Source organism: Coregonus clupeaformis, unplaced genomic scaffold (assembly GCF_020615455.1).
Source record: "Coregonus clupeaformis isolate EN_2021a unplaced genomic scaffold, ASM2061545v1 scaf0001, whole genome shotgun sequence".
Taxonomy (NCBI): Eukaryota; Metazoa; Chordata; class Actinopteri; order Salmoniformes; family Salmonidae; genus Coregonus; species Coregonus clupeaformis.
Genome location: NW_025533456.1, coordinates 377,211 through 392,500, shown reverse-complemented (window position 1 = coordinate 392,500; position 15,290 = coordinate 377,211). Strand labels below are relative to the sequence as shown.

Sequence of the window (15,290 nt, the reverse complement as noted above, 5' to 3'; positions counted from 1 at the left end):
AAGAGGAATACAGAGAGGAGGGAGAGGCTAGTGGAGATGCCAGCGGAGATGCATGAATTGCGCTAGAAGGGAACAGTGAAGAAGGAGTGTAAATTAGAAGTTAATTCCTAGGCTGGGCTATTAATCCACCATTCGTATGCTAGCCTATACATTAGGCGTAGCCTACTACGGTGAATGTAGGTGACCAGCTGTGCCATGCAAGCCAGATCTTTTATTTATTTATCTGACACACGTTTTGTGCCAATGAATTGAAGTTAGACATCGCCAAATGCATCAGTTTAATATAATGTGCAATAAAAAAGTATATCAGGGTTCTACACTAACTTTTTCCACTGGTGGCACTGGTGCTACAAACTGTTTTATTTGGTGGCACCAGCTCATGATTTGGTTGCACAAATGTTTTAATGTAAAAAAAAAAAAAAAATTTGATAATGACCTGCCCTGTCCCATAATGTGCCTGCATTCCATAAAAAACAGGCTAATAATTACTAGCCATCTTTTAAATTAGCATGCCCTTGTGTTTTTACATTGATTTGGATAGATTTACTGTAACAGCAAAGAAAATATACTTTTTTTAAATAAAGTGCAAAATGTATTTATTGCAGACTTCAAAGTGCCTTTTGTTCTTTTCTGCAAACTCCTCTAGAGGGCAGAATAAATAAAAAAAGATACTACTCTTCCTGGGGTCCACACAAAACATGAAACATGACATCATTCAGAAAATTAATAGTCAAGAACAGTAGCAGATGATTTTCATTAGCATCGCTAACGGCTACACAAAGTGGTAGACACACAGGCCCTACTCCCACTGCACACAGCAGGGCTCCTCATTCAGATACATTTGCCAGTGGCACAACGGGCTAGTGCCAACTGAAAGCTACAGGCCTGAATTAAAGAAAATACTGGCAGGGTCAAGATCTGACAGGAAAGCGAATGCTGCGTTCATCATTTCAGTGGCAGGTGATTTTATCTTTCATTTGCGGGCTGAGCAAGTAGCCTATACAGGGTTGATATAGACATTGGCAAGTCAAATTTAAAGGACTTTTTCAAGCACCTAATTGTAATTTTCAAGGATCTACATTTTTATATTTAATTGTTGTAATAGCCAAAATAAAATAAAACAAAATAAAAGGTATGCAAAAAGTATGCATTACCACTTTTGTTTTTAATAGGCCTACCCAATGGAATTCTGAATTGACATTTATTTTTACATTCTATGTGGGCAGAAATGTTAAAAAACATGTTTTTACTTTATTTATGGTATTGTGTGTAGATCTGTGAGGGGTAAAATCTATGAAATCCATTTTGAATTCAGGCTGTAACACGACAGAATGTGGAATAAGTCAAGCGGTATGTATACTTTCTGAAGGCACTGTATGTGTGCAGCGCGCACGTGATAAATAATCGACATAACGAACTAACGGCTTCGGGAATCAATCAGTAAAAAAAAATCTATTGTATAGCCTAGATTTAAAAATAGCATTATTACAATATTATTTTCACTGGCGCAAGCGGGCCACTGATGGGGATGATCGACTGGCCCGGAGGGTTTCCAAAACCGGGCAGCCCTGTATGTCGAGCCCTGACACACACAGAAGGGCATTCCCGTGCCGTTGTTGCCTCTTTAGACAGTTGGTTTGTTTTTGGTCAATTGCACATTACTGTTTGAATAAATCATGATAATAAAACAAATTAAGCAAATTCACTGGCACACTTTTGAACAATTTAAAAAAAGTGTGTCGCACTGCCAAGTCAAACGGTCACAAATTTGGTCGTATTGAACCCTTTATAGTGCCTAGGCCTATTTAACGAAACCCTTGCTGTTTACGTAGGCAACCGATGGCAAAGCAGGGAATCCCCAATTCCCCACTGATCTCCTTTTTGGAAATGGCAAGTTCACTTTCTCATCCGTAAACGCATATCAAGTGCAAGTACGCTGTCCAGCAGCTTACATCAGCAGGATGGAGGGCCTTTTCATTAGGAGGGAAGACTACTGTGGATAGCTAAAATAATGATAATGATCACATTTCCTCCATTTTTAGATTAGGCCTATGGGGACACGTATACATTTGGCAACCACGCAAGCCTTTTGTTATCTAGACATGATGTTGAAATATCTTCACACCTAGAATTAAAAACCACCAGGCTTCCAACCGCCTTGGACTCAATTGAATGAAAAAATTAATAAAGGCCTACTTTCTGATGGACTACAGCCAAGATTTGAAGCTGAGCCTAGATTTTGAATAGGTTTTTAGGAAAGGAGAAATGTGATTTGTTTGTGTCTGAGATGGGCTGGTGGCTTTGATGGTTCCTTTTATGGTGTGTGTGCGAGCTCGCTAATTCTCTCTAGGCCTATGTCCATTCAGAAAGTTTCCTAGAGTAGCCTGTCCGGACTCCATCTCTTAAGAGAGGAGGGACAAATAATAGGACTGAAATGAGCATAACAAAATTTAAAAAATGTAAGCAAGTCATGATGATCAGCATATGTGCGAGGAATGACAGCAGGTGCCAGTTTTGCATTTCATTCCTCTCATTTAATGGGATGCAACTGAAGCAAAACATAGCTCAATTGAATCTTGTAGGCTAATATGTTCTGTATCATCATTACTCTCTCTCATTATGGAGTCCTCTCTAGCCGCTTTGAACAACATGATCTTGCATTGACACTGCCTTCTCACAAGCACGTCGTAACTGAAATTTTAATTGTTGTTCTTAACGTTCTAACTCTATATTGCGCCAAATTTGCGCGCATCTCATGTTCCATAACGTTGTCATGGAAAATATGAATGTTGTTTCCAACTACAAATCAGCAACTGCACCTTAAATCCAGCTGCATATTGAACGTTGAGATTGCTGAAAGGCCAGTCTCTTTGGCAAATGACAGGAGTAGCAAGTAGTGGAATGCTAGCTAAAAAGACTGGTACCCAGACTAGCACCAACACACCTGATTCAACAAATCACCAAGCCCTTGATTAGTTGATTCAGGTGTGCCAGGATTGGAAAAACACTGGTATAAAATATTGTCATTTTCACAAACTGAATTGGTCAGTTCCTTTTTTCTTTTTCTCACCCTCTAGATGACGTGGTCTCAAATTACTTCACCAAGGGCAAGAGGGGCAAGAGGTCCGGCATCCTGCTCATCTTCTCTTTCCTCAAGGAGGCGGTGTTGCCTAGTCGACAGAAGATGTACTGATGCTCTACCTGGGGGGTTTGGGGGGGTACGATGGTAGATTTGGGAAGGGACTAAAGGAGAGGTGGCTGAGGTGGAGGGTGGAAAATGAGGAGGACGAAGGAGAGTACATCGTAGCAGAGCAGATGAGAGCTCCCACTATTACTACGGACTAGCAGCAGTGCGTTTACAGGACTTGTACGTCTCTTTAACTCTCTTTCTTGGTTACTGCGTCCAAAATGGCACCCTATTCCCTATATAGTGCACTATATAGGGAATAGGGTATCCATGTCTGTCTGTGATGACGACTGCCAACAAACAACTGACAGCCTCTCTCTGGCTGCTGTTCTCCAGATACAGTAAAAGCCTCCAGGCTCTACTGCAACACTCTTCTGTTCTGTTTTATAAAGGTTTGTTAATGAAACTGTTGGTATGAGTCGTCTGGGCCATATTCATGAGTGCAAAACGTTTTGCAATGGAAAACGAAAGCAAGCGTTTCTTATTGGACAAGTTCATGTTGTCCCTTCTCTGTTTTAGTTTTCTTCTGTTTGGTGCCTAATGAAGAACAACTGAGTGCAGGTTGGAAGGGGGAGAGAGAACAAGGTTGGCGTAAAACGAGGCCAGACAGGATCTCTTTTTTGTGTCTCAAATGGCACCCTATTCCCTACATAGTGCACTACTTTTGACCTGAATCCCATGGGCCCTGGTCAAAAGTAGTGCCCTATGAATGGAATAGGGTACCATTTGGGACGTAGACCCTTGTGTTGTGTGATGAGCTGGTAACTCCCTACTAGAATGTGGTCGCCTATAAGACAATGTTTGTACGTGGACGCATAGGAATTACTTTTTTTGTTGTTTCTTTAATGTTCCCCAATCATCAATGACTACTTATTCTCTTGAACTGTTTAAAATAAGAAAAAAAGCTTAAATAATATGAGAAGTGATTTTTTTTTTGTATATCAATTGATAAAAAAAAAAAAACTGAACAAACAAACATTCCTACAAATACTTGTGCAATGATTTATGTTATGGCTGAATCTGGGAGTGTTTGGAGAGAGGAACTGCTAAAGTGATTTTATTAGAGGCAGTTACATGGTGTGAGACTCACATGATTGGTTGTATGGAGGATACATGGTATAAGACTTAATCTGATTAGCTGTGAGGCAGGTACAGTGCCTTCAGAAAGTATTCACACCCCTTGACTTTTTCCACATTTTGTTGTGTTGCAGCTTGAATTTAAAATGGATTAAATAGAGGTTTGGTGTCACTGGTCTACACACAATATCCCATAATGTCAAAGTGGACTTGTGTTTTGAGACATTTTACAAATTAATAAAAAATGAAAAGCTGAAATGTCTTGAGTCAATAAGTATTCAACCCCTTTGTTATGGCAAGCCTCAATAAGTTGAGGAGTAAAAATGGGCATAACAAATCACATAAATTGCATGGACTCACTCTGTGTGCAATAATAGTATTTAACATGATTTTTGAATGAGTACTCGGGTGTGAAGTGCTCGGGAACAGTGTGTGTGTGTGTTATGACACCAAAGTAAGAGGACAACCACAGCTCAACCCTCCACCCCCTACCTTCCTTTGGCAAGCTCTCACCTGGAGACCCAGTCTAGACCCTGAGGGAGTGTCATCAAGAGACCAGGCCTCTGTTTGTGACAGGTGACCCAGGTCACTGCGATCTCACCTCTCTGTCACCCCTCCCTTCTCCTCGTCACCACCCCTGCAACCCTCCCTTACCCTCACACAGGAGACTGAGGAGCTCCGAAAAGTGACTGGAGACTGGTGAACTCGGAGCTGTAGTTCCACTCATGCATAGCCTGTGTGACTTGGGGGGAACGAGTTATCACAGTACCTTACAATGACACAACAATGCACAACATCGCTTCATAGGGATAACAGTGTGTGGCGTAGAGAGATACTGGAACATTGTCTTTAGGGAGCCCAGAGTGAAACGTTAGAGGGCGGTCCTTATGTCTCCTGTATTCAACAACATACATATTCATAAACAACCTATTTGTACCCTTTGTTAGCTCTGGAAGTCCTTGTACTGCCTTACATAAGCTTTATGGCAATTCTATTGAACAAAGAATCTACAGCAGCGTTTCCCAAACTAGGTCCTCGGGACCCCAAAGGGTGCACGTTTTGATTTTTGCCCTGGCACTACACAGCTGATTCAATATTATATTAATATACAGTATTAATGCCATCAGTAATCGCCACCAGCAATGTGTCTCAAATATCACACCCTTCAATAATACTCATGATATGTTATTGGAATGAAGACAACTGTCCAAGTCCAATTTCCTGTGATGTTTTGTGACATAAGTGTCTCTCCATTACTGTAGTGTAAGACTGTCTGGAAGTGGATCTCTCCACCTTTCAAGGTAAAGGTTATCTTCAATTACAGATCTAGGATCAGATTACCCTACTCCCCCCATCCTAACTTCAACCATTAGAGGGATGAAAGAGATCTGACTCCAGATCAGTGGTTAGGGGCAACTTCTACCTCTTCCTTCTCCATCCAGTGAGTAGTGGCCAGGCTTCAGCTCCTCGGCCAGGTGCATGTCCACCTCTGTCCAGGGAGAGGTGGGTCCTGTGGAGCAGCCGAGGCACGGCAGGTCCAGCACGTGGTTGAGCTGGAAGTGACTGGCCTAGGCGATCCGCGATGGAAAGTCGGCTGGGAACAACCTCCTATGAAGGACGTTCCAGGGCAGGGAGGGGACTGACTAGGGGGACCCGTCCCACTTGGCAGTGTACTGGGGATGTGTCATGTGAATTTCTATCTCTAATTCACCCTAAGCTTGAATCATTACCAGAGGTTGTAAGGCTCTGGTTTTAATCATCAATGATTCAAGGTCCACAACCAACAAGGATTTTCTGTATGTTTATTCATGGAGAGCTCTTCCGCCAATGACACAAACAGACGATTTTATACCTCCTGGACTTGACTCCTCCCACCTTTAGGTGACTTTTCTAAACAGTTTCCGCCTTCCCCCTTGAATGGTTAGTACCGCCCCCTCTGTTAGTGGGTTGACACTACATGATAATTCTAACATTTATACTGTGTTTGGGGGGAAATCCTTTAGTCATTATTCTTAAAATCCAAATTAATCTAACAATCCACCCCTTTGACTAAATATTCCCACATTCAGGATAAATCTATTTTACAAGCATGATTAATCTCAGAGATCACATCAGAACTAATAAACATTTCATCCAATTGCGGTCTTTCAGGGTCCAAATCCTCGTCATCCACCAAGCCTGGAGGATCGTTTTTCACATTCCCCTGGTCAGAGTCCGGAGTCAGTCCATCTCTCATCATTGTTTAGATACTGCATTTCACCAACGCCTGACTCACCAATCCTCGGACACAGGGAACAAGACAACAACCACATAATACAAGAATACCCATACAAACACTGATCGCTCCTAAGATGGTGGCTGCTAGGGTTTTCCATTTACCAAATATTTCATCAAACCACCCTATCCACAATGTACTAACTTCTGAGTTCAGTTCATCCTTCACTTAGTGCAGTTAATTCTGTAAGAGCTCTGGTGACTGTCCCATCCAGTGTGGTGTTGTTAGGGATAAATGTGCAACAATGGCTTATCTTTCTATAGACACCGGCCCTTTCTGCCTGATCTAGAACCAACCTCTACTAAGTTATGAGCGGGATGGCGGATAATCGCTCAGAGATCCCCTTTACTGCATCTCTAGTCTGGTCAATAAATCGTTGTTGGTTGTAATAGATATAATTTATCCAATCAATTTTTTTGTTTATTGTCACCCACCAGAAAAATGTTGTAGTAAAACTCTCCCATATTTGATTCATAGCTTTGTATTCGTCTGGAACACCCCTGGGGATGCCTATACCATCTATCCAAATTGGGCTATTTCCTTCCTGACTTATTTATTTTTCTCCTAATTATTCTTCCTGTCACTGGTCTTTGATGACCAATTCTTACAGGTTGGACCAACAATACTGGTGCACAAGTACCCACCCATCCCTCTGGTAATGTCTGCCGAATGCTCCCTTTGTTAGTGCATGCCCACCACACATCAGTCAGAGGGATGGTTAGTCTCCTAATTTTTTTCCTCCCTTCCTTATCTAAATCAGTCACATTAATTATCTCCTTACAGCCATCAAAAGCACCCAAGTTACGGGTGCCATTTCTATGTCTGTAACACTGTTATTCGCCAGGAGTTAAAGTGAATCTAGGTGGGCTGGCCCAGTATGTCAATTTTGCCAGCCCAATCCCTGTGCAATTTTGCTCTTTTTGATTGGACCCCAGGTCTAATACACAGGGAAACATTGCCTTTGGCATTGGGGCGGTCAACATTGTCGGTCGCCCAATGGAGCATGCATAACAATTGGTCTCCCCCAAGGTCCTAGCGGTGTATTTCATCCACTTTAACCAGAGATTCTCATCAGGGACCCCCTCCACTTCCCCATTGTTCCATTCTTGGAGGAGAAAATCTTTCATAGTGGACGGGTTAGTCGAATTGACTCCGTCATCCCTTGACTGATCTACTCGGTCTATTGCTGTTAGTGGATTAATGACAGTACCTGTGCTTTCCATATCTTTTGACTCCATCAAATGTAATCTTAGACAAGTATCCCATCCGTATTTGTCTGCGCAAGCCCAGTAAGTTCCTTTCATGTCCTCTTTAGTGACTTTTACTATCGTTACTACCATTTCCGTGGGGATGTCGTTATACCTTCTTATCCTCCATCTGGACGTCCAGCCCCCCCCGTCTCATATCTCCGTCCCCCAGTATGTCTAAATACCTGAGCCCAGGAACAATCTGCCGAGGGAGCTGAACATAAATACAACGGGATCTTATAATCCCATGTTGCTTGCTTATCCGCTCTGATAAGATCCCTAATCCTAATTTTGAATCTTACTCCCCCACCCTTCTCTGACTCCTATTTTGTAGATCACTCGCCCTTGACGGTCAGTATGTCGGGTCGCTTCCCTTTTATTTCTTAATAATGGTAAGGCCATAGCGTAATTGGTGCGAGGTGGTGGTGGATCTTGACCTACCACGACTATTGTCGAGACTATGATGCAGCTCAGGGTCACTCATATTCCCAAAAACCGCCAACCCTCTCCTGTCTTGAGTCCTTCTGCTCGGTACCACCCCATACTCACACCCTAGGAACACACTACAGTGATGATAGGTCTGGGTAGGAGATCTTCGTTGACAGAGGTGACCCCCCGGACCCTGTGGCCCAGTTCTGCTCGTCAACTCTGCGTGTGCTAAGCGGTGCTTGTATGTGGTCTTACCTTCTTGCAGTGGGTAACATGGACCCAGGTTCCTCTCTCTGCTATTCTAATGGCCAAGGTGGTCACCAACATAACCTGATAGGGCCCTTCCCAACAGGCCTGCTTCCAGTTTTCCTTCTAGTGACTGGATGCTCACCAGTCACCTGGTTAGATAGTGGGTCACCTTCTCCTTTAGTTCACCTGTGGGACACAAAACCTCTGACATACGGGTGTGGTTAATAAACTATCTTCACACATGTTCAGATTAATCTAACAATTTCTGACTGCATTCTCTTTTTAGACTGTATCTAAAAAAATATTTTTTTTTTAAAAGTATTTTGACCTCTCCTTCATATATTATTTAATACAATTAGCCTCTTCCCCCCTCTTGACACATAGTTCTGCTTATGTGTCAATTTTTTCCACCTTCCTAAACATTCCCTTAGGTTATTTATCAACCAATTGCCATGCCTTTCATTTTTGAGATTGTCTTTTGCTTCTTTATTGCTCCTCCCACTTCCTTTGTCTTTATGGCGGCTAAATTCGACTTTCATTCAGTTCAGAATCAATTAGTAATCCAACAAACAATCTCTTATCTTGTAAAAACACTTATGTTTAGTTCAACCTCTGTTCTACCCCGGCTCTCCCGGGCTTGACCTGAAGACTGATTGTTGGACATGACAAGTCCATTTTTAGGTCACCTAAGTATTCTGCCTAGCAACAAAGAATAAAAACCTCTATGTTCGTGATTAACCCAGTTATCTCTAATAGCCCACCAAAAAAAACCTCATCTTTAAATCACGACCAATGTCATATCCCTCCATCTACCATTTGGGTAACATCCCTGATATATGTATGAAAAGCTAAGACTGTTTGGGAAGAGAGCAACAACATAAACTGTTCTTCCTCCTCAGAGTTCCAAATGATTTTATCATGGGCTGCCATTGCCTTCCCATAGATAAGATCACTTAATTTACCCGTATGCAGTACATAATGGAGTACCCAAGCTTTACAGCAGTCTATCCTTACCAAAAAGCTCATCATTCTTCATCTAATTTTTTTTTCTCTAGTCCTTATCTACCTGATCCTATTGCTAAATCAATGATCTAGGCAATAGTTGTCTCGCCTTAGATTGTACATTCCTCTGATTACTGCAGCTTATTCCATTAATTTAGTTTCAAATATCACCCAATAAACCGTTCCATCCCACAGCATAGTAAACACCACCTATGAACTGTTGAAAATCCCCTAAATTCAACATAACAACCCTTTATAAACATCATGCTGGGTGTGTTTTTTATTTATTTGAAAAACCCAATTGAAAAATAAAATCTCTCTCCCCTTCTATTCTGGAGTTCTACCTCTACCAGCTATTTCCCCTAGTGGCCATTAAATACTCAGCTCCCATATGTTATTTTTCTTACTCTAGCCCAGTGCTTCTTAATTATTTTCTGTTACGCCCCCCCTAGGAAGAAGTAAACATTTCGCGCCCCCCAACTCTCCGCTGCGACTGTAAATAGTATCATTTGTCTATAAAATTGTTATAAGTACAACTCTGCATAACATTGTATCCTTATTAACATTAAATACAGATCAACTTACAACAAATAATAACTTTATTAACATTGTTTTTTAGTCTGTAACAGAAAATACTTAAAGTGCATCAATTTGCCTGAAATTAAGAAAATAATTCAATCCTTATTTAAACTGTAAACATTTTTTGACCATTTGATACTGAAAAATAAAATAAAATATAATCAATAAATAATAATAAATTCAAATTGATCAGCAACATTAACTCAGGAGCACAATATATGAAACACTTTGACCTATAAAACAAAAATGAATAAAACAATTTGTGCTGATTTTTTTAAAATCAAAATGAGGAAGTCAGGATTAATGGCTACAATGAGCACGTTTTGCAGTGCACAGCTTTTCGAAACGGGGTTTGAATTATGATACTGCAACTCTCAGCTCCTGCTCAATGTTTAGCTGGGACCTGTACTTGGTCTTCAGTGCAGCAACAGCAGAGAAGCCAGTCTCACAAAGATAAGATGTTGCAAAAGGAAGAAGAATGCCCATGGCCCTCTGCCCTAAGAGTGGATACTGCCTCTCTACACTCAGCCAGAATTCACTCAGTGTCTGTGATGTGAACCTCAGTCTCAATGTGGAGTCAGACGTCATATCAATGAACTGGTCCTCCTCTGCAGAGCTGAAACCAGTTGGAGCTGGTGCATTGAAAGGATCTCTCACCCAGTCATATTGGGAACTGTTTTCAGGGAAGTACTTTTTAAAGAATCCCATCAGTGATGAAATATGCTCCTTAATATATGGAATCACTGAGGTGGCATCATAGTCAGTAGTGTCAACAAATTCATGCAGGTTCTCAAATGAATCAGTATGTCCCTTCATCAGGTCGCCTGCCCCACATTGCAAGCTTTCGAGTGAAAGAGCTGACCTTGTCTGTGACCTGAGGGAGGTGTTTATCTTTCCCTTGAAGCTGTAGATTTAGTTCATTTAGCTTTCCAAATATGTCACTCAGGTAGGCCAGTTTTGCCAGGAAGTTCTCATCACTAAATTTTTCTGCGAGGTCATACTTGTGCTCCTGCTCCGAAAACATTCTTATCTGCTCTCTGAGCTCAAAAACTCGGGACAAGACTTTTCCTCGTGACAGCCACCTTGCTTCACTGTGAAACAGCACAGCTTGATGTTCAGCTCCCATCTCCTCACAGATAGCAGAGAAGACTCTTGTTTTTAGTGGTCTGGTCTTTATAAAATTGACTACACCTACAATGTCAGTCATAACCTCACTTAATTCAGAGGAAAGGTGCCTTGAAGCCAGTGCTTCTCTGTGTATAACACAGTGTGTCCACTCAGCATTAGGTGAGGCCTTCTTGATGAGTGCCGAAGTCCTTTTCTCATCCCTGCCATGGTCTGTGCACCATCACTGCAAACACCAATGCAGTTCTCCCACTTTAGCCCATTCTCAGTCAGGAAGCAGTCCAGCATTTTGAATAGCTCTTCAGCTGTGGCTCTGTCTCTGACATATTTACAAAAAGTAGATCCTCACACAGGGGAGTTTGTCATGTCAAAACGTACATAAGCGATAAACAAACAGTCTTTGTTGCTGTCAGTTGCTTCATCGAACTGTAAGGCAAAACGTTTGTCTTTGAGTTTATCTACCAGCTGTTCTTTAAGATCGTTAGCAATGTCATTTATACGTCTGGCGACAGTGTCATTGGACAGAGGGATAGTTTTTATTTTTGCAGCACTTGCGTCATCCAGCATGACAGAGACCATGTCTAATGCTGCAGGCAGTATCAGCTCCTCTGCTATGGAGTGGGGTTTTTTGCACTGAGCAATTTGGTACGCCACCTTATATGATGCTAACAGTGCTCGCTGGTTTACTGAAGTAGCATTCACAAAGCGGGACGATTGTTGGCAATATTCGGCACGTTTTCGCTGAAAAAACTCAAGCGGCTTATCAGCGTGATTGGGGTGTAATGTCTTTAAGTGACGCCTTAATTTATTTGGCTTCATGCTGTCCGCTGCCAACATTTTTAGACACAGTAAACATACCGGTCTTTCCTCGTCTCCCACCATAGTCACAGTGAAGCCAAAGCGCTACATACGCTTCATCATATTTCCTCGTCTTAGCTTTCGGGAGACTTACGTTTGTCTCATTATCTCCGTCTCTCTCCGCCTTTCTTTTCATCCCTGTTAAATATTTTTCCATGGTGTCTCTTAAGGGTTTGTTATCTGCACTTCATATCTCCTGCTCTGTGCTGTGTGCTCTTGTTCGGTGCAAAAAAACCATACTACCTGGGGGAAAAAAAGCACGTTCCACGGGGTCACACGCGCCCCCCCTGGCATTGCTCCGAGCCCCACCAGGGGGGCGCGCCCCACTATTTGAGAAGGACTGCTCTAGCCTGTCTACTATTCCGCTCATGATGGATTGCATATCTTTTGACCTCGGCTAACGAAGTAGTTCCCCATCCCACTAAAGTCCTCTTAATATTCCAGTTTATTTCTGGTCTCATTCCACTAAGAAATGCTAATTTTTAGCTGCTGATGGTACGGAGTATCATTTCCCTGTCACTGGGGAGGCTCAGGTATTTCACTTGGCTGATGGTCTCACTGTCTTCCTGTTTACATTCATGTACTTTGGAGAAGTCAGCATGTCGATGGGAAGGTTCCCTTAAATTATTACACAACTCAGTTATTTTCCCAACATTTTGCCCATCATTTGCCCATGGTAGGACTGCTCCATTGGCATCCCCTGAAACCCACTGCCCCCCCCCCCCCCGAACAGCTGCCCAATCTTTCCCAACTAGGGTTCTGACTGTCCTCTCAATTCCCCCTGTGTTTAGCTTAAAGCTTGGTGCTAAACTCTCCAAATTCCTCCTGAACCCCTCTGTTCCTGTCTTAGGGTGCACCACACCCTCTATAGCTCTCACTACATCTCGCTGTGTCCATGCCCTATATACATCCAGTGTGTCTGGTGCATGCTCCACCCCAGCCCTTGGGTTCGGCAAGGCTATCAAAAGGTACTGGTCATCCCCTTCCTCATCATCTAACCACTCTTTCTTCCCTGGCTTATTGTAGTTTTCTAATCTTTTTAACTCCCTCTCTGTGTTTACTCTCTCTAGCTTTTCCTGTTTCTTTCCTCTCTACCCTCCTATCATTACTGAATCAATGATAATACATTTACATTCTAGTCACCCAGCAGACGCTCCTATCCAGAGCAACCTACAGTTAGTGAATACATTTTATTTTTTTATTTTTTACTGCCCCCGTGGGAATCGAACCCACAACCCTGGCGTTGCAAACACCATGCTCTATCAACTGAGCTACATCCCTGCCGGCCATACCCCCCTCCCCTGGACGACGCTGGGCCAATTGTGCGCCGCCCATGAGTCTCCCGGTCACTGCCGGCTGCGACAGAGCCTGGATCCGAACCAGGATCTCTAGTGGCACAGTTAGCCCTGCGATGCAGTGCCTTAGACCACTGCGCCACTCAGGATAATAATAACTGCAATAACTATCAATAATAATTATAATAACTATTACGAATTATATTGTCCTTTTTCTGATGTTATAATTGTAGTCTATTCCATCACTTTAGTTTAAAATATAAAGTTATTTATAACAAATCCAGAACCCACCACAGGCTGGCGCTATTCCCCCAGCACAACAGCCAATGCCACTTGCTTCCCTGTAACGAAAATAAATTATCGTTTTAAAATTTTCCAACTATTTGTATTTTCCCGCTAACCCATTTCAGTTCGCTATTCAATATCTTTAACAGTTCTCTCTGATTCGGCCCCAATCAATAAAACAAATGCTTGATATCGTTTATCAGCATACACTTAATGACATCCCTACCATCTGAACTTATTTACTGTCTCTCACCCCCCCCTCTCCTGGTCCTTCCTACATTATGGGGGAGGCGCGGGAAACTTCCCTACAATCTTCCTTCTTAGGAAATAATGTCATTCGTACTTATAACATATTTTCATAGACATATCTAGAATATTCCTAAAGCTATCTATTGCAACTTTTAATACACGTAAAAAAAACTCTCTCTTTCTACACCCATTTCCCATTGAATAAGTGCGTCTTCCTAGTTACCCCATAACCACGCCTCAAATCTCTTATTCACCATTTAACCAACCAAATACTAAGTAGTATCCGGTTATCATTCATACCCGCCGTTGAATTCCCTCATACACACATATTTCACCTTATGCCATTCAAATGCCCAACACAACAGAATAGTTCAGTGCAACCCTCTATTGGTTCTTACAAGTCGCTCCGGACCAGAGCGTCTGCCAAATGACCAAGAATGCAAATGTAAATTTCTCTACTTTCTCACTCATTACGTACGTCTACGTTTGAGTGCGAAAGTTCATACATATGCATCGTTGGACTTTATAGGTACCTCTCAAATAATCGCTTTGTGGTGTTTTTAGCCAATTCTTAATTGACACGAATCATTTTTTCAAACATTTTACCCGTTGAACCAAAAAAATTGACTGTCCTCCTCCTTTTCTTTACCCATGCAGTCACGATGGTTAAATATTCCTTTGTTCCTGTTAAAGCATTTTCGCGCTTAAAAAAAAACCACACTCGGTGTCTCCAGCCCCTCCTTTCGCTGTTTTTTCAAATTAGTTCCACAGTGTACATGCATCTGTTTGATCATAAATTCTAATTTTTCTACTTCGAGATGCCCAATAAATTCATACCTCTTCTCCCAAATGGATCCATAAAACATATTTCTTCGATCTCTTTCTAACATATATCTTTCATCCCCCGTTAATTTTCAGACCTAGAAACCACCCCCCTTCTTGTTTTTTAAATAATTCACTCCCAAATTATTTTCGTAGGAGCTAATATCTTAGTGCGCCTCTTGCTTTTGTAATTAACCATTTAAAATTATTTAACCCCTAACCCAGAGTTTTTATTTAAAACTCCGGTTTCATGAAAAGAGTAAGTTACCCAATTTTCCTCACGCGACTTATTTTTTGCTCCTTCCTTGAAATAATGATCACGTCTCCCGATGGATTAAGTCTCACACATATACGACCTTATCATTTGCCAAACTTGTTTGCAAAGTTCTAGCAAATGCCCAGTCATTTACGCTACTCCCGACACATCCATCTCACACGATGATAATTATTTCCCTGTTTATATTATTACACTGCAATTCGTACAATGACAATATTAACTAGTTTACATTTGTGATTGCAATTCACTCCATGTCATTTCCGACTAGTTCATTTTTGTAATAGCTATTTACCTAGGATCAATTGCGGACCCTCCCTGTTTCGTAATAATTATT

At 41.8% G+C, this 15,290-nt stretch overlaps 1 protein-coding gene across 1 annotated transcript in view; it reads left to right on the top strand.

Annotated features, from left to right (window-relative positions):
- Window positions 1-4,410, top strand: part of LOC123482951 (protein TEX261-like) — a 15,504-nt gene extending 11,094 nt beyond the window's left edge. Inside the window, exon 6 of the mRNA XM_045212179.1 lies at window positions 3,078-4,410. Within this exon, the coding sequence (XP_045068114.1) occupies window positions 3,078-3,193 (116 nt within the window). The 3' untranslated portion in view covers window positions 3,194-4,410. The remainder of the gene's footprint in view (window positions 1-3,077) is intronic.
- The last annotated feature ends 10,880 nt before the right edge of the window (window positions 4,411-15,290 follow it).